Here is a 13,227-nt window from a genome sequence, read left to right as displayed (position 1 = left end):
TCTACAAAAGTATCCACTTCAATCACATATCAACTAACCACAGCTGAAACACCAAGCAAATAAAGACATAAATCGGAATTCATTTTTTGGGGGAAAAAACCTCATTTACTCCTAACAAGTATTATTTACTTTCAATTTTTTTTGCATCCACAACATCCCCTAGGACCTGTCTTTTAGCTGATCCAAACTTTTGCATTTTTGACCTTGTACAAACTGAGAAATAAATCATAATGTATGGGTATGTGATTTTGGTGAAATAGGCTCTACGGCTTTTAAAGTTCTATATTTATACAACTTAACCTGTTAGGGTTCACCTTAGCAAAGTCAGATAATCCAGGAAAAATGAAAGTATTGGGTTTTGATCTTGGACTGTAACCTTGACTTTCTTTTTAATTCAGTTGCCCTTGATGGGCAGGATAATGGCTGTGGTTCACGCTGTTGCCACACAGCAAGAAGGTTGTGGGATCTTTTCCCACCTGGGTTATTTCTGTGTGGATTTTGCATGTTCTCGCCATATTTGCGTATACTCGCCATACTTCCTCCCACACCCAAAGACATGCATGTTAGGTGATTGGAAGCTTTAACTTGACCGTGCCAGTGTGAATGCATTTGCTTTTCTATATCTGTCCCTATGATAGACTGGCGTCCTGTCCAGGGTGTACCCTGCCTCATGCCCTATGACTGCTGGGATAGATTGGAATAAGTGGGAGTAGAAAATGGATGGATGTCCTTGGATGACTGTCAATCATTTGACCAAATCTGGCCCAAACTGGATTAAAACTCAGATATTTCATTTACACTCCTATGAACAGAGACATAGGGCTGATAAATACAGCTTCACTCACTGTCACCCTGTGTGGGTGTAATTACTAATTCCTATAAACATGCCATATTGCTCAGCAGTTGCAAAACCTACCACTCTGTTTGTCGTGTTCCCTCAGACAATACGGCAAAACTGTTTCATGGAAATTATTCTAATCTGACACCAACCTGTAATCTATATTAATGTGATGACTGGGAAAGTCATGTTATATTAACATTGCAGGACTCTAATGTAAAGTCATCATTGCAGTATCACAGTACTGATCACTGTCAAACTGTAGTTTTGCTGAACAAGATCTACATAACTTTACTCTTTACATTGAATAACATTTTAAATTACATACAATTTCATATATCGTGCTTTTCAGTCACTTACTGCTGTGGTTGCAGATTGAATTTATAGTGGAAATCCATCATAAGAATATGACACCAAGTGCACTGAGGCCATTCCTTCAGTCTGTGGATCAATAAATACTGCTGCAGCCTCAGTCGATGACTGTGATTAGCAAATACATCAACTCCTCAGCTTTGCTGCCACAATTACTAGCGTCACTTGGTTTAAAGGCAAATTAAGGTGTTTGCATTTTTTCAAAGGTTATTATTCGGTGTATTGTCTGTCTGGAGTGAGGTCTTAGATTTGCCTCATTATTTGGTATTATATTAGTGCTTAACTCTGCAATGATGGGCATCATAATATAATTATTTAAAAAAAGTGAGCATACTGCCAGTTTATGGTAAAAAAAAAAAAAAAAATCAACATTCATTGAAGAACTTTGAAGGTGACATCTACTGGGTTTCGTTGCTGGCATAGTTAGTAAAGCCGAACGGTCAAAAACCTTTGTAAACTCTAAAATTATACATGTTGGTTCCTGTCTGTTACATGTTTTGCAGCAGTCAGGCACCTATGAGGAGCTGAGCTCAACCCTACCCCAGTAGAAGGAATCTGGGTGCCAGGCTGCTAAAAAAAAAAAAAAAAAAAAAAAAGGAAAAGTCATTTACTTTCAAGACATCAAATGCAAAACAGTTTTCAATTTCAATTTATTTTCATTTATATGGCGCCGAATCACAACCGAGTTGCCTGAAGGCGCTTCACACAAATAAGGTCTAACCTTACTAACCCCCAGAACAACAGTGGTAAGGAAAAACTCCCTCTGAGGAAGAAACCTCAAGCAGACCAGACTCAAAGGCGTGACCCTCTGCTTGGGCCATGCTACAGACATAAATTACAGAACAATTAACAAAACGAATATACAGGAAATGCTGTTGGTGCACAGGACAGGAGGGTCGCCAGCACAAATACTATTCCCATCTCTCGATGGAGCTGCACAGGACAGGAGGGTCGCCAGCACAAATACTATTCCCATCTCTCGATGGAGCTGCACCTTAAACAGGGAGAAAAAACAGAATCAGGCATCAGAAAGACAAGAAATACTGTATAATTTGCCAGCATTAAACAACAAGAAAAACAGAGAAATACTAAGGTGATCGCCGGCCACTAGCCCTAAGCTTCACTAAAAGACCCAGAATTTAGGTAAAGTTGAGGCTGCGGTACGCTCCTTTTCCTAATAAAATGAATTAAAAGAATAATAAGTGTAAAACAAAACTATACCAGTATGCTAGCCATACAAAAGGGAAAATAAGTGCGTCTTAAGTCAAAACCATAAGTTTTCACTTATGGTTTTGATTTATAAACAAAGCTAATTCCGGACAGTTTATCTACATTAATGTCTGTCATTTTTACAAAGTGAAAATATAACACATATATTTTAGTTTAAAATAATGCGCTAATTTTGAAGGTTTGAACATTAACACATGCAGATGCCAAAAGGCATTATGGAAAAATGAGTCTCTGCTCATCACTGGTTGGTTGGGTGGTTTATTTATTTGTAAATATGTCATTTATTTTCATTTGTAAAAAAAAAAAAAGGCATTTGCAAAACTGAAAATACTGTTTGTTAAGTGTGATTCAGTGCAACAAATAGCGACCGTATGATATTTAGGGGCTATTCACACTGCCATCCAGTAGATGGAGTTGACCCATCTACTGGATGGCAGTGTGATTCAGCGCAACAAATAGTGACCATGTGATATTTGGGCACTATTCATATGCATCTGCATTTAGGTCATCTATAACGCAGTTGGTAGAGTAGGTGGGCCAGTAACCAAAGACATGTTGGGTTCAATCTCCAAGTTCAGCTGAGTATCAAAGTGTCTGCACATTGATCAGGAATGGCTGGTCACTGGAGGGTGTCACACTCTCAAAATATTCAGAAAAGAAATTCTATTACTACATAATTAACAAAGGAGAAATAAGCATGGTTTGCTTAGATTCGGAGTATGTCATTGTCAGTAGACATTTTTAATATGTTTAATTTCATTGTTTTCATTTAATTTTATATAAGTGTGAGTAATGATCTTTTTACAGGAGGATCGTTCAATATCAATACCAGCATTGGTATCGATACTATCGATATTAGGATCGATCCGCCCACCTCTACCCTCAGCATGACTGTCCAATGCTTGTCCTTGGTGACATGAATGTCTACTTGGCAGATATATATATGAAGTCTGCGGACTTCATGTCCAGAATACACTCGCTTGATTTAATGTTCTGAGAATCTGCATCCACATAAGGAGGCATTTTTTTCTCTCCCAAATCTTAATTCCCATTCAAGCTTGAGTAAACATGTTTGCACTCCTCCAACTCACAAAGCTGGCAGACCTTGCCCTTATTCTCACCTGAAACAGCCACTGACACTCAGCACAGTCATACTTCTGCACCTCTCTGCCATGACTTCATTCAATTCAGTGTATGTCTTAAGGCCTGGTCACACCGCACTTAGGGCCCCTTCACACATAGCATGAATAAGCTCATATGAGCGAACCTCAAAAACATTGAGCCGACGGGCAGGTATGAACGATGCCGCTGCAACAGTGTCTTGCACGTGGGAACACAGTGCTAGCAGCTGCAGCATGTGTAACCACACTGTGCAGCTGCTGCGAAAAAAAAAATATATATATATGTGCTGCGACACTTTCGTGTCACAGCACGAAAGCTCTGATTGCCAGCCAGAAACATTACCACTGAGCTACCATCGCTGTCCTATAAAAGGTGTTGGAAAATGCCTGATATCAAGAAGGACATGGACGCATTTAAAAAAATACAACCACACAGCATATAAAAACACCACAATATCAAGCAGGCAATGCAAGTATGATCCATCTGTTCCTCTGTAGATGACCCATGGCCACAGACGTACAGCCATGAAATGACATGAATGAGAAGCAGTGTGCTCTTATCATGTTCATATCTGCTGGTGGCGTGTCCAGCTGGCCCAACACACATGTCTTGTGGTCGGCGCGCTGCAGGACAGACACCGCATCATGTGGAACAGAGCTCAACGTGGGTGATGTGACATTCAGATCGCCCGCTGCATTTTATGATCTGAGGGTCTGTTTCACCTGGGGTAGACTGTCAATATGTGTGGCGTGGGCACACTCACTGCAGCCCATTGCAACAGCGATATATGTTTTAATGTTTTTGTGAAAGTGGTTTCCATAGTAGAGAAGCTTGAATCTTCAACTGGACTGGCTTGCCTGACGCTTGACAAGGAAGTTAAAATCTGAGCCAGAGAGAAGAAATGGTTTGAGAGAGTGGTGAAGGAGGTATTGTATGTGAAACAGTTAAAACCCAGCCTTAACTGAGGAGGGGGTCTGAGACACGCTTTGTCCCCTGTTTACAATGGGATACTCAGGTCAAAGCAGTTTCAGTCTTTTGTTCATGGTAATGAGTCATTCACGTCATCAGGAGAAGCGTCAGTCCCATCGTTAGGAGGGACAGCTACCCTGTCATTAGGAGGGTGCTAACTTGAGCATAATAGGTGCTAATTAAAGCAATTGTTTAGTCACTAGCCAATAGCAGTCTGCCTCTCGGTAGGAGGGGTCTGGTTAGGTTTAAAACTCCAGCTTTTGTGGCTTCTGTTTGTTCTTCTCTACAAGGGTCAACACAGAAGTCAGACTACCAGGGCAAGAATTTTAGCTGAGGGAGCTTGTGCGATTTGAAGCGAAACGTCCTTGTGTCAAGCAACCCAGTCCAGTCGAAGATTCAAGCTTTTATAGAATATGTTTTAATGTATATCCATGTGAGGACAGCAAGCAGATACACGCTCGTCACAGTGGACAGTTGTTAGTCCATGTCTGTCCAAACAAAGTACGTGTTGTCCAGCTGGGACATCCAGAACCACAGATCTCTGCAGCTGCTACTGTCGGCGCACACACCCCGTCAGTTCAGTACACACACCAATGTGTCTGTTTGCAAAGCCACACTCGTGGGGCACTTAGAAAATGTGTGGCCATTCGTGCTATTCAACAACAGCCAGCAGACGATCACTTTTGAGCTGGATGTGAAATTTGTCTAAGTGCCAAGTGAGCAGTGTTATTTGTGTGTGTCAGATGAAATTTGGCCGACAACTGCCACAAGGGGGTTCAATGGGCTCTCACAGTGCACACTTTGTCTTTCAGCCGCTGGTGTGCGTAAATAGTTGTAGCAACAGCTGTACGAGGCATTGGAGGTGGCTACGATTTTACACGTATTGCATACAATTCCTGTTTCATGCTTGCTCCATGCGCAGTTTGACCACATTCGTACTATGTGTGAAGGGACACTTAATGAAGGGCAAGGAAGCCCAAATGAAACAAGAAATCTGGACTTTCGTTGGCATCATTTAACCTTGTGCAGCTTCGTTTCTGCAGCTGGCGCTTCGTCGGGATTTTTAAACTGATGAAAAATTTGAACGAATGCCGCCGGAAACCTCAATTCTTCCGTATTTCATTTTGCTGTCATTCTTGACAGTTTCTTAATGTTTGCTTAGTTTTTGTAACTTTAGCATTTAGTTTGACTTCGTTTGACCAACTGAATGTTTTCATACAGTGCAGAAGCTGGTTTGTGAGTGCTGCTGCTGCATTCACATACTGAAATTACAGGGCAATCTCAGAACTGTTTGCTTGGATTGATTTTATTTGTGTGTGTGTGTGGGGGGGGGGGGGGGGGTGAGGGCTGGGGCTCAGGTACCTTATATAGGCCAGAATTAATGTTTTGTGTGGATACAATTATTTTTCCAAAAATAAAATGAAAACCATGCTCCTGCCACAAGCAACTGCTGAAGTTGAAACAACAAAAAAGTTGTGCAATTTCCAACAATACTTGAACACAGCATCAACAGCAGTGGCAGCGATTGCCTCCCGTGTGCCTTTATTATTTTTATTAAATATAACAATATGAGTGTAGGAATGACAATCCAGCCCTTTTGTACATGTGGCAACAGGTAGATGATTCAGATGATTATATAAAAAGCTGTTCTGGAAGACAGAATTCATGTTGTGGATCAGCTGCGGCGTTCACACGGACTGATCAATTTACGGCTCTGATATATTCAATCATCTTTACACTTATATTTATTCCCTCTTGACAGTTTTCTGTTATTTAATAATGTGTGGACCGCTGAAGAGGAGGTACTGCTGGCCCACCACCACCAGATGGCGCCCTGCTTGAAGTGCGGGCTTCAAGCACGAGATGGCGTCATAGCAACCGGGAGTGACAGCTGTCACCCGTCATCAGCACCAGCTGTCACTCATTCACATCATACCACCACCACCATAAAGACCGGACTGCAACTCCACCTCCCCGCCGAGAAATCAGCTACCTTGGAGGTAATTCTCTGCTAAACTGAAAACTGTGTCTTAGTTTGAACTCTTTTTGCAGCCGCTTTCCTGTGGTGTGCCTTATTGGTGGGATTGGAGTTTGGTGTGATCAGCGACGGCTTCACTTCACACCCCAACCAGATAAGTGGTTAGACAGGAGCTGCACGAGTGTGTGATTGGAGGTGCTCCCTCCCAAAAGAACACAGACGGTGGAATTACTGAGTGTGCGAACTCACACTCACCAAAACTGTTTCTGTTCTCTGCCAGCAGTACCCGGTCTGACAGCTGGAGACGGTGGCCACCTGGGGCTCCAGGACTTGGCGGCTCCGGTGTTCTTCAGATCCGTTGGCGGTGAAGGCTGTGTGGGATCCGGCTCAGTTCTAGACAGACGTCTCCTATCCTCAAGCCTGCCCACACGTCACTTAACATTTAATTGTCTGTGGTACCAAAACTGTGTTTGTCTGTATTCCGTTGTGCATTTCACAACATTAAATTGTTACTGTTTGGCTTATCCATTGTCCGTTCATTTAGCGCCCCCTGTTGTGGGTCCGTGTTCCTACACTTTCACAACAAGTAATGTAATACAGTGATACAACAGTCCCCACAGCACACCAGTTTTTTTTTTTTGGAGCAAGACAGAGTGCATAAAGCGTCGTCAGTCTGAACAAGACAGCAAGGATTCTGATGATGAAGGAGATGATCCCTCTGTTGTTCTGGATGAGCAACCAGTGTAGGTGGATCTACCAGCGTGCGTACAGATCTCCACAGTGGGTCAGATCACGCGCTTCTGTTTGCAGCTTCTCCAGGACTACAGAGCTCCGTCCCAGTGCTGAGTCTTGGAATGCAGAGCAGGATGCAGACACACACTGCTCCAGCAGTGGCTCCAGGCACATTTTGTTTAAAGCGTGGAGATCAACGTTAGCTTCGGTTTCTTTTTGTTCCTTTTGCGCTCTTGATTTGCAGGCTATTCGGTGATGGGAAAAGTCAAAAGCTCATTCATCCACCTTTTGACGATTAGTGACTTTTTGACTTTTTCCCCTTCGTTCAGGAAGCGTCATATGCCATGTGACCGGGCCATTATGGAACAACCCTCTGTTCATCCTTCACTGGTCACATTTTACTGCAACTTCAAACCTTCTCCTCAGTGACTGCCTCCGCTCTGCCACATCTTGGCATATTCTCCTCTCTAAAGCTTAATGATGTCACAGATCTCTATTCCATTCTGAGCTCTTGTTTGGATAGCCTGTGTCCTCTACTTAACTGACCCACCCGCTTGTGATGCCCTCAGAGTGCTGAGCTCTGATCTCACATTGTGCACGATCCCGATGCGGGGGTTTGTGCACACGACGGTGTCTTTTGAGCAGGAACACATTGTGGGGTGCACCACATCGCGCCGCTTATGTGGAATAAATAAAAAATAAAAACCAGCTAGTACCTGTGGAACCACATCATGCTGCTTATGTGGAAAACATTAAAAAAGAAAAAAAACATCCCACCCACGGGGCATGAACTCGCACCTTCCAAAAGCTCTGTTTGCCAGTCAGAAACTTTACCACTGAGCTACGGAGCTGTCCTTTGAAAGCTGCGGGAACCTGCCTCATATCAGGAAGGACATGGAAGTATTATTAAATTTTTTTTTTAAATCACACACTATATAAAAACACCACATTTATCAAGCGAGCAATACAAATATGATCCATCTGTTCCTCTGGTGATGTCTGTGACCCATGGTCACAGACATACAGTCATGAAATGACATGAATGAGAAGCAGTGGGCTCTGATCATGCCCACATCTACTGGTCCGGTGTATTCAATCACCCTGCGCATGTTTTCTGCCTGACCCGTGTGTCTTGTGGACGGCGTGCCGCAGCACTGACACCACCTTATGTGAAACAGAGCTCACATGGGTGACATGACGGTCAGATCACCCGCTGTGTGTTCTGATTTGATGGTCCGTTTCGACCTGGCAGGCTGTCAATGTCCACTCCATGCGCACTCGCTGCAGCTTGTCACCACGGTGATATATGTTTTTATTTATGTCCACATAAGTACAGCAAACAGACACACGCATGTCACAGTGGACAGTTGTTAGTCCATGTCTGTCCAAACACAGTAGGTGTTTTCCAGCTGGGATGTCCAGAATGACAGATCACCACAGCTGCTTCTGCCGGCTCTGAGGCAAACATTTTTCTTCTTCTACTAAGGTGGATTAGAACTTTTTGTGGTACAAAGCACCAACTACTGGACAGAAGGAACCTAGCAGTCAGTATGACTCACTGATTTCAAAATGTGTGTGTGTCACTTTGCTCGTATTATCCTCCTTCTCATCCAGCATTTCTGCAGCAAAGAATGGCTTCAGTAATGACTTTCAGCAGTCTCACTGGCACTTGGAGATTATTTTCCACCTTCAAATCAATTCAACTCACTACCAACCAGCTGACATCTTTGCCTCATTTGTCACTGAAAAAGCCATCAATAGCAGATTTACTGAATCACTCAGTCTCCGTCAGACAAGGACACAACTAAACATCTTACATGTAGCCATCCTAATATATGCCCACTCAGCCCCATTCCTACCACTCTTATTCAAACCTTAGCTCTTTTCATCACTCTAGCAATCACAAATGTGATCCATGCTTCTTTGGATTCTGGCATATTTCCTAGCATATTCAAAATGGTCCGGGTAACACTTCTAATTATAAAACTTTCTTTCAATCCTATCCAGCTTGAGAACAATCACCCAGTCTTGCTTCTCTCATTCCCATCTAAAGCTATCAAAAAGGTCAGTCTTCAAAGAAGTCACAGATTTCCTCTAACAGAATGACCTTCTTGATCCAAATCATTCCAGCTTTAACAGTGGCCAGTGAAATTACTCTACTGTTGCAGCACATCTGCTTTTCAATCAAAACAAAAGGGCACCTGTTACCCCACACTTGCTCAAACTCCACCGCCTGCCTGCTGCTACTTGTCAAATTCAAGTCATTATGTTTCCTACAAAATAAAGACTGGGCCTGCACCCAACTACTTAAATGTTCTTGTGAAGGCCTATGCCACCCGTTGGCTGCTGTGGCTCTTCAAGGAGCGGCATATGCCACTACCATCCCTACCCACGAGGGAATCCAGACTATTTTCCTTTGTGACGCCCCAATGGTGGAAAAAGCTGCCACATGTTATCAGACCAGGGGTGTCCCTCTCTGCCTTCAAGATGCTCTAGAAAACCCAGCTCTTTTGGGAGTACCTCTTCTCCTTACATCTCTAACATGCCTAACTGGCACTTAACATGTACTTCTTTTCTATCCCTTCCTTTCATTGCTTGCATTTTTGCACCATCCCGTGGTGGCTTGTATATAGTAAATGTAAAGACTTTATTTATATCATAGTGAAGTTCTCCTTCGACATCTTGCTTGATTGTGACTCCTCAGTTGGAAGCAGCTTTCAATAAAATGGTCACCTAAATTAATGTATTGTAATATAATATACAGTAGTGTTCAGAATAATAGTAGTGCTATGTGACTAAAAAGATTAATCCAGGTTTTGAGTATATTTTTTATTGTTACATGGGAAACAATGTACCAGTAGATTCAGTAGATTCTCACAAATCCAACAAGACCAAGTATTCATGATATGCACACTCTTAAGGCTATGAAACTGGGCTATTAGTAAAACAAAGTAGAAAAGGGGGTGTTCACAATAATAGTAGCATCTGCTGTTGACGCTACAAACTCAAAACTATTATGTTCAAACTGCTTTTCTAGCAATCCTGTCTTATTTTATTTTTATTTTATTGAAATTTATTGTTTTATCATGGTTTTATTTATTTATGTATTATTTTATCTTATCTACTTTATTCTTATTATTGTTATTATTACTGTTTTGTGTGTCTCTGCTTTTGCTGTGCAGCACTTTGGAGACTCGAGTCTGTTTAAATGTGCTTTATAAATAAAGTGTATTGGATTGGATTAGTTGTATAACCACAGTTTTTTAATGAATTCTTCACATCTGCGAGGCATTAATTTTGTTGGTTTGGAACCAAGATTTTGCTCGTTTACTAGTGTGCTTGGGGTCATTGTCTTGTTGAAACACCCATTTCAAGGGCATGTCCTCTTCAGCATAAAGCAACATGACCTCTTCAAGTATTTTGACATATCCAAACTGATCCATGATGCCTGGTATGCGATATATAGGCCCAACACCATAGTAGGAGAAACATGCCCATATCATGATGCTTGCACCACCATGCTTCACTGTCTTCACTGTGAACTGTGGCTTGAATTCAGAGTTTGGGGGTCATCTCACAAACTGTCTGCGGCCCTTGGACCCAAAAAGAATAATTTTACTCTCATCAGTCCACAAAATATTCCTCCATTTCTCTTTTGGCCAGTTGATGTGTTCTTTGGCAAATTGTAACCTCTTCTGCACGTCTTTTATTTAACAGAGGGACTTTGCAGGGATTCTTGCAAATAAATTTGCTTCACACAGGCGTCTTCTAACTGTCACAGCACTTACAGGTAACTCCAGACTGTGTTTGATCATCCTGGAGCTGATCAATGGGTGAGCCTTTGCCATTCTGGTTATTATTCTATCCATTTTGATGGTTGTTTTCCATTTTCTTCCAAGCATCTCTGGCTTTTTTGTCCATTTTAAAGCATTGGAGATCATTGTAGATGAACAGCCTATAATTTTTTGCACCTGCGTATGTTTTCCCCTCTCCAATCAACTTTTTAATCAAACTACGCTGTTCTTCTGAACAATGTCTTGAACGTCCTATTTTTCTCAGGCTTTCAAAGAGAAAAGCATGTTCAACAGGTGCTGGCTTCATCCTTACATAGGGGACACCTAATTCACACCTGTTTGTTCCACAAAATTGATGAACTCACTGACTGAATGCCACATTACAATTACTGTGAACACCCCCTTTTCTACTTTTTTTTACTAATAGCCCAATTTCATAGCCTTAAGAGTGTGCATATCATGAATGCTTGGTCTTGTTGGATTTGTGAGAATCTACTGAATCTACTGGTATCTTGTTTCCCATTAACAATAAGAAATATACTCAAAACCTGGATTAATCTTTTTAGTCACATTGCACTACTATTATTCTGAACACTACTGTATTAGTTTAAATAGGAATGTTGGCATAGCTGGATATGTCTGGGTGTGTTCAGGCAGCCACGACTAAAGTAGGCCTTTTTTACATGCTGTTTTTGAAGCCTTGTTGTTTACAATACATACTGAATGAAAGTACAATTAAAATTTAAAGCCAACCAGATAGTGATACTCTAGGGAGTGTAAAGCCTGCCACAATAATCAATCTGTATCAGTGTGGAAAGTACATTTAGGTTCATAACAGCAACCTGCATCTGGACTTAATTGCAGTCAAAGACGTGCAAAGTCAAATTTAAAGCTGCATATTATAAGCCTACATATGGCTTCCTATCCATGTCAAATAGTAACCATGGGCCAAAATGGAACCGTTTAGACACAACAAATGATCAAATCTTGTGTGACCTTTATTGTGACCTTCAAGGTCACTCAAGGTGAATATGACGTCCTATTCATACATTTTTTCTTCATCATCTTCTTTCTTTTTGTTATACCATGCACTGTCCCCTTGACCTTTGACTGTGACTTGACTTGGCTGATGTACAAAATTTGGTTCAAATTCCGCAGTCATTTTTGAGCTATTTTGTTGAAGGATATATTGACACACAGGTGAACATAATAATGCTGACAGTCTGTTCATTAACCGTCCCTTTCCTCTGGTTCTACAGTGCGTCTTCTACTGTCCACTTTACTTTGACAATGTCTTCTGTCACAGTGACTTGATTACAGTGCACAGTAAGGAGGCGAACCCAGCTTTGTGTCAGAAAACTTACTCAGTGAGTGGCATACGAGGCAACAGCATAGCGGCAGTAGTACAAGAGAAGTGGCTGCCCCTCTTGCTCGCAGCATGATGTCAGAGATGGAGCCTGGTCAAAACAGGTGGTTTGTCAGGCATCTCAGATCTGGAAATTAAGATTAAAAACAACATTGGTGATGCTGCTTCTGCACTGCAGCACGGCTGTCAGCCGCTCCAACCAGGTAATAATGGATAATATATAATTAGGTTTATGTAATCGTATAAAAAATTAAGCAACTATATTCAGACCAGATTGCATTAGAAAAATGTCTAATCAGATTACAGTTACATTGTCAACATTTTGATGATGATATTTTTAAAATTATGAAATATTTTTCAGTGATCTGATACTATTAACTCACCAGCTAGACACACATGAGAAGCAGCTCCGTCTGTGCAGCCAATAGAGGTCAATCTACAACCTGGTTTGTATTTTTATTTATTTATTTATTTACCTCTGCCTACAAAATTGGAGGAGGTTATGATTTTGCCCCTGTTTGTTTGTTTGTGAACAGCCTGGAGCCCACAAATTTTCATATATTTTTATGCAATTTCTCCTGAAGAGTCATATCCTGATAGGCAAGAACTGATTCAATTTTCAAGGTCACAGGGCAAAGTTAGGAAAAAATCCTGATCTTTAGCACTGAATGAATTTTACAAAAAAAAAAAAAAAAAAAAATCCTAACTGTCAAAAAAAATATCAAATTTCTTTCATATTTGAGTGCTTTATGTAGGATGGTGTCCTTTATGGACTGACAAAGTTTCATCCAGATCTGATAAAGATTACACTGTATGTGGCCATTTA

At 41.4% G+C, this 13,227-nt stretch overlaps 1 protein-coding gene across 2 annotated transcripts in view; it reads right to left on the bottom strand.

Moving 5' to 3' along the window:
* chrna5 (cholinergic receptor, nicotinic, alpha 5) overlaps positions 1-13,227 on the bottom strand; it is a 36,270-nt gene that overhangs the window by 21,076 nt on the left and 1,967 nt on the right. For both annotated transcript variants that reach the window (XM_034186622.1, XM_034186614.1), the window contains one exon: positions 12,400-12,528. In XM_034186622.1, coding sequence (XP_034042513.1) covers positions 12,400-12,475 — 76 coding nt within the window. In that variant the 5' untranslated portion in view covers positions 12,476-12,528. The remainder of the gene's footprint in view (positions 1-12,399; positions 12,529-13,227) is intronic.

This window comes from Thalassophryne amazonica, chromosome 2 (assembly GCF_902500255.1).
Source record: "Thalassophryne amazonica chromosome 2, fThaAma1.1, whole genome shotgun sequence".
NCBI classification, from domain to species: Eukaryota; Metazoa; Chordata; class Actinopteri; order Batrachoidiformes; family Batrachoididae; genus Thalassophryne; species Thalassophryne amazonica.
This window is presented reverse-complemented; position numbering and strand designations above follow the sequence as displayed.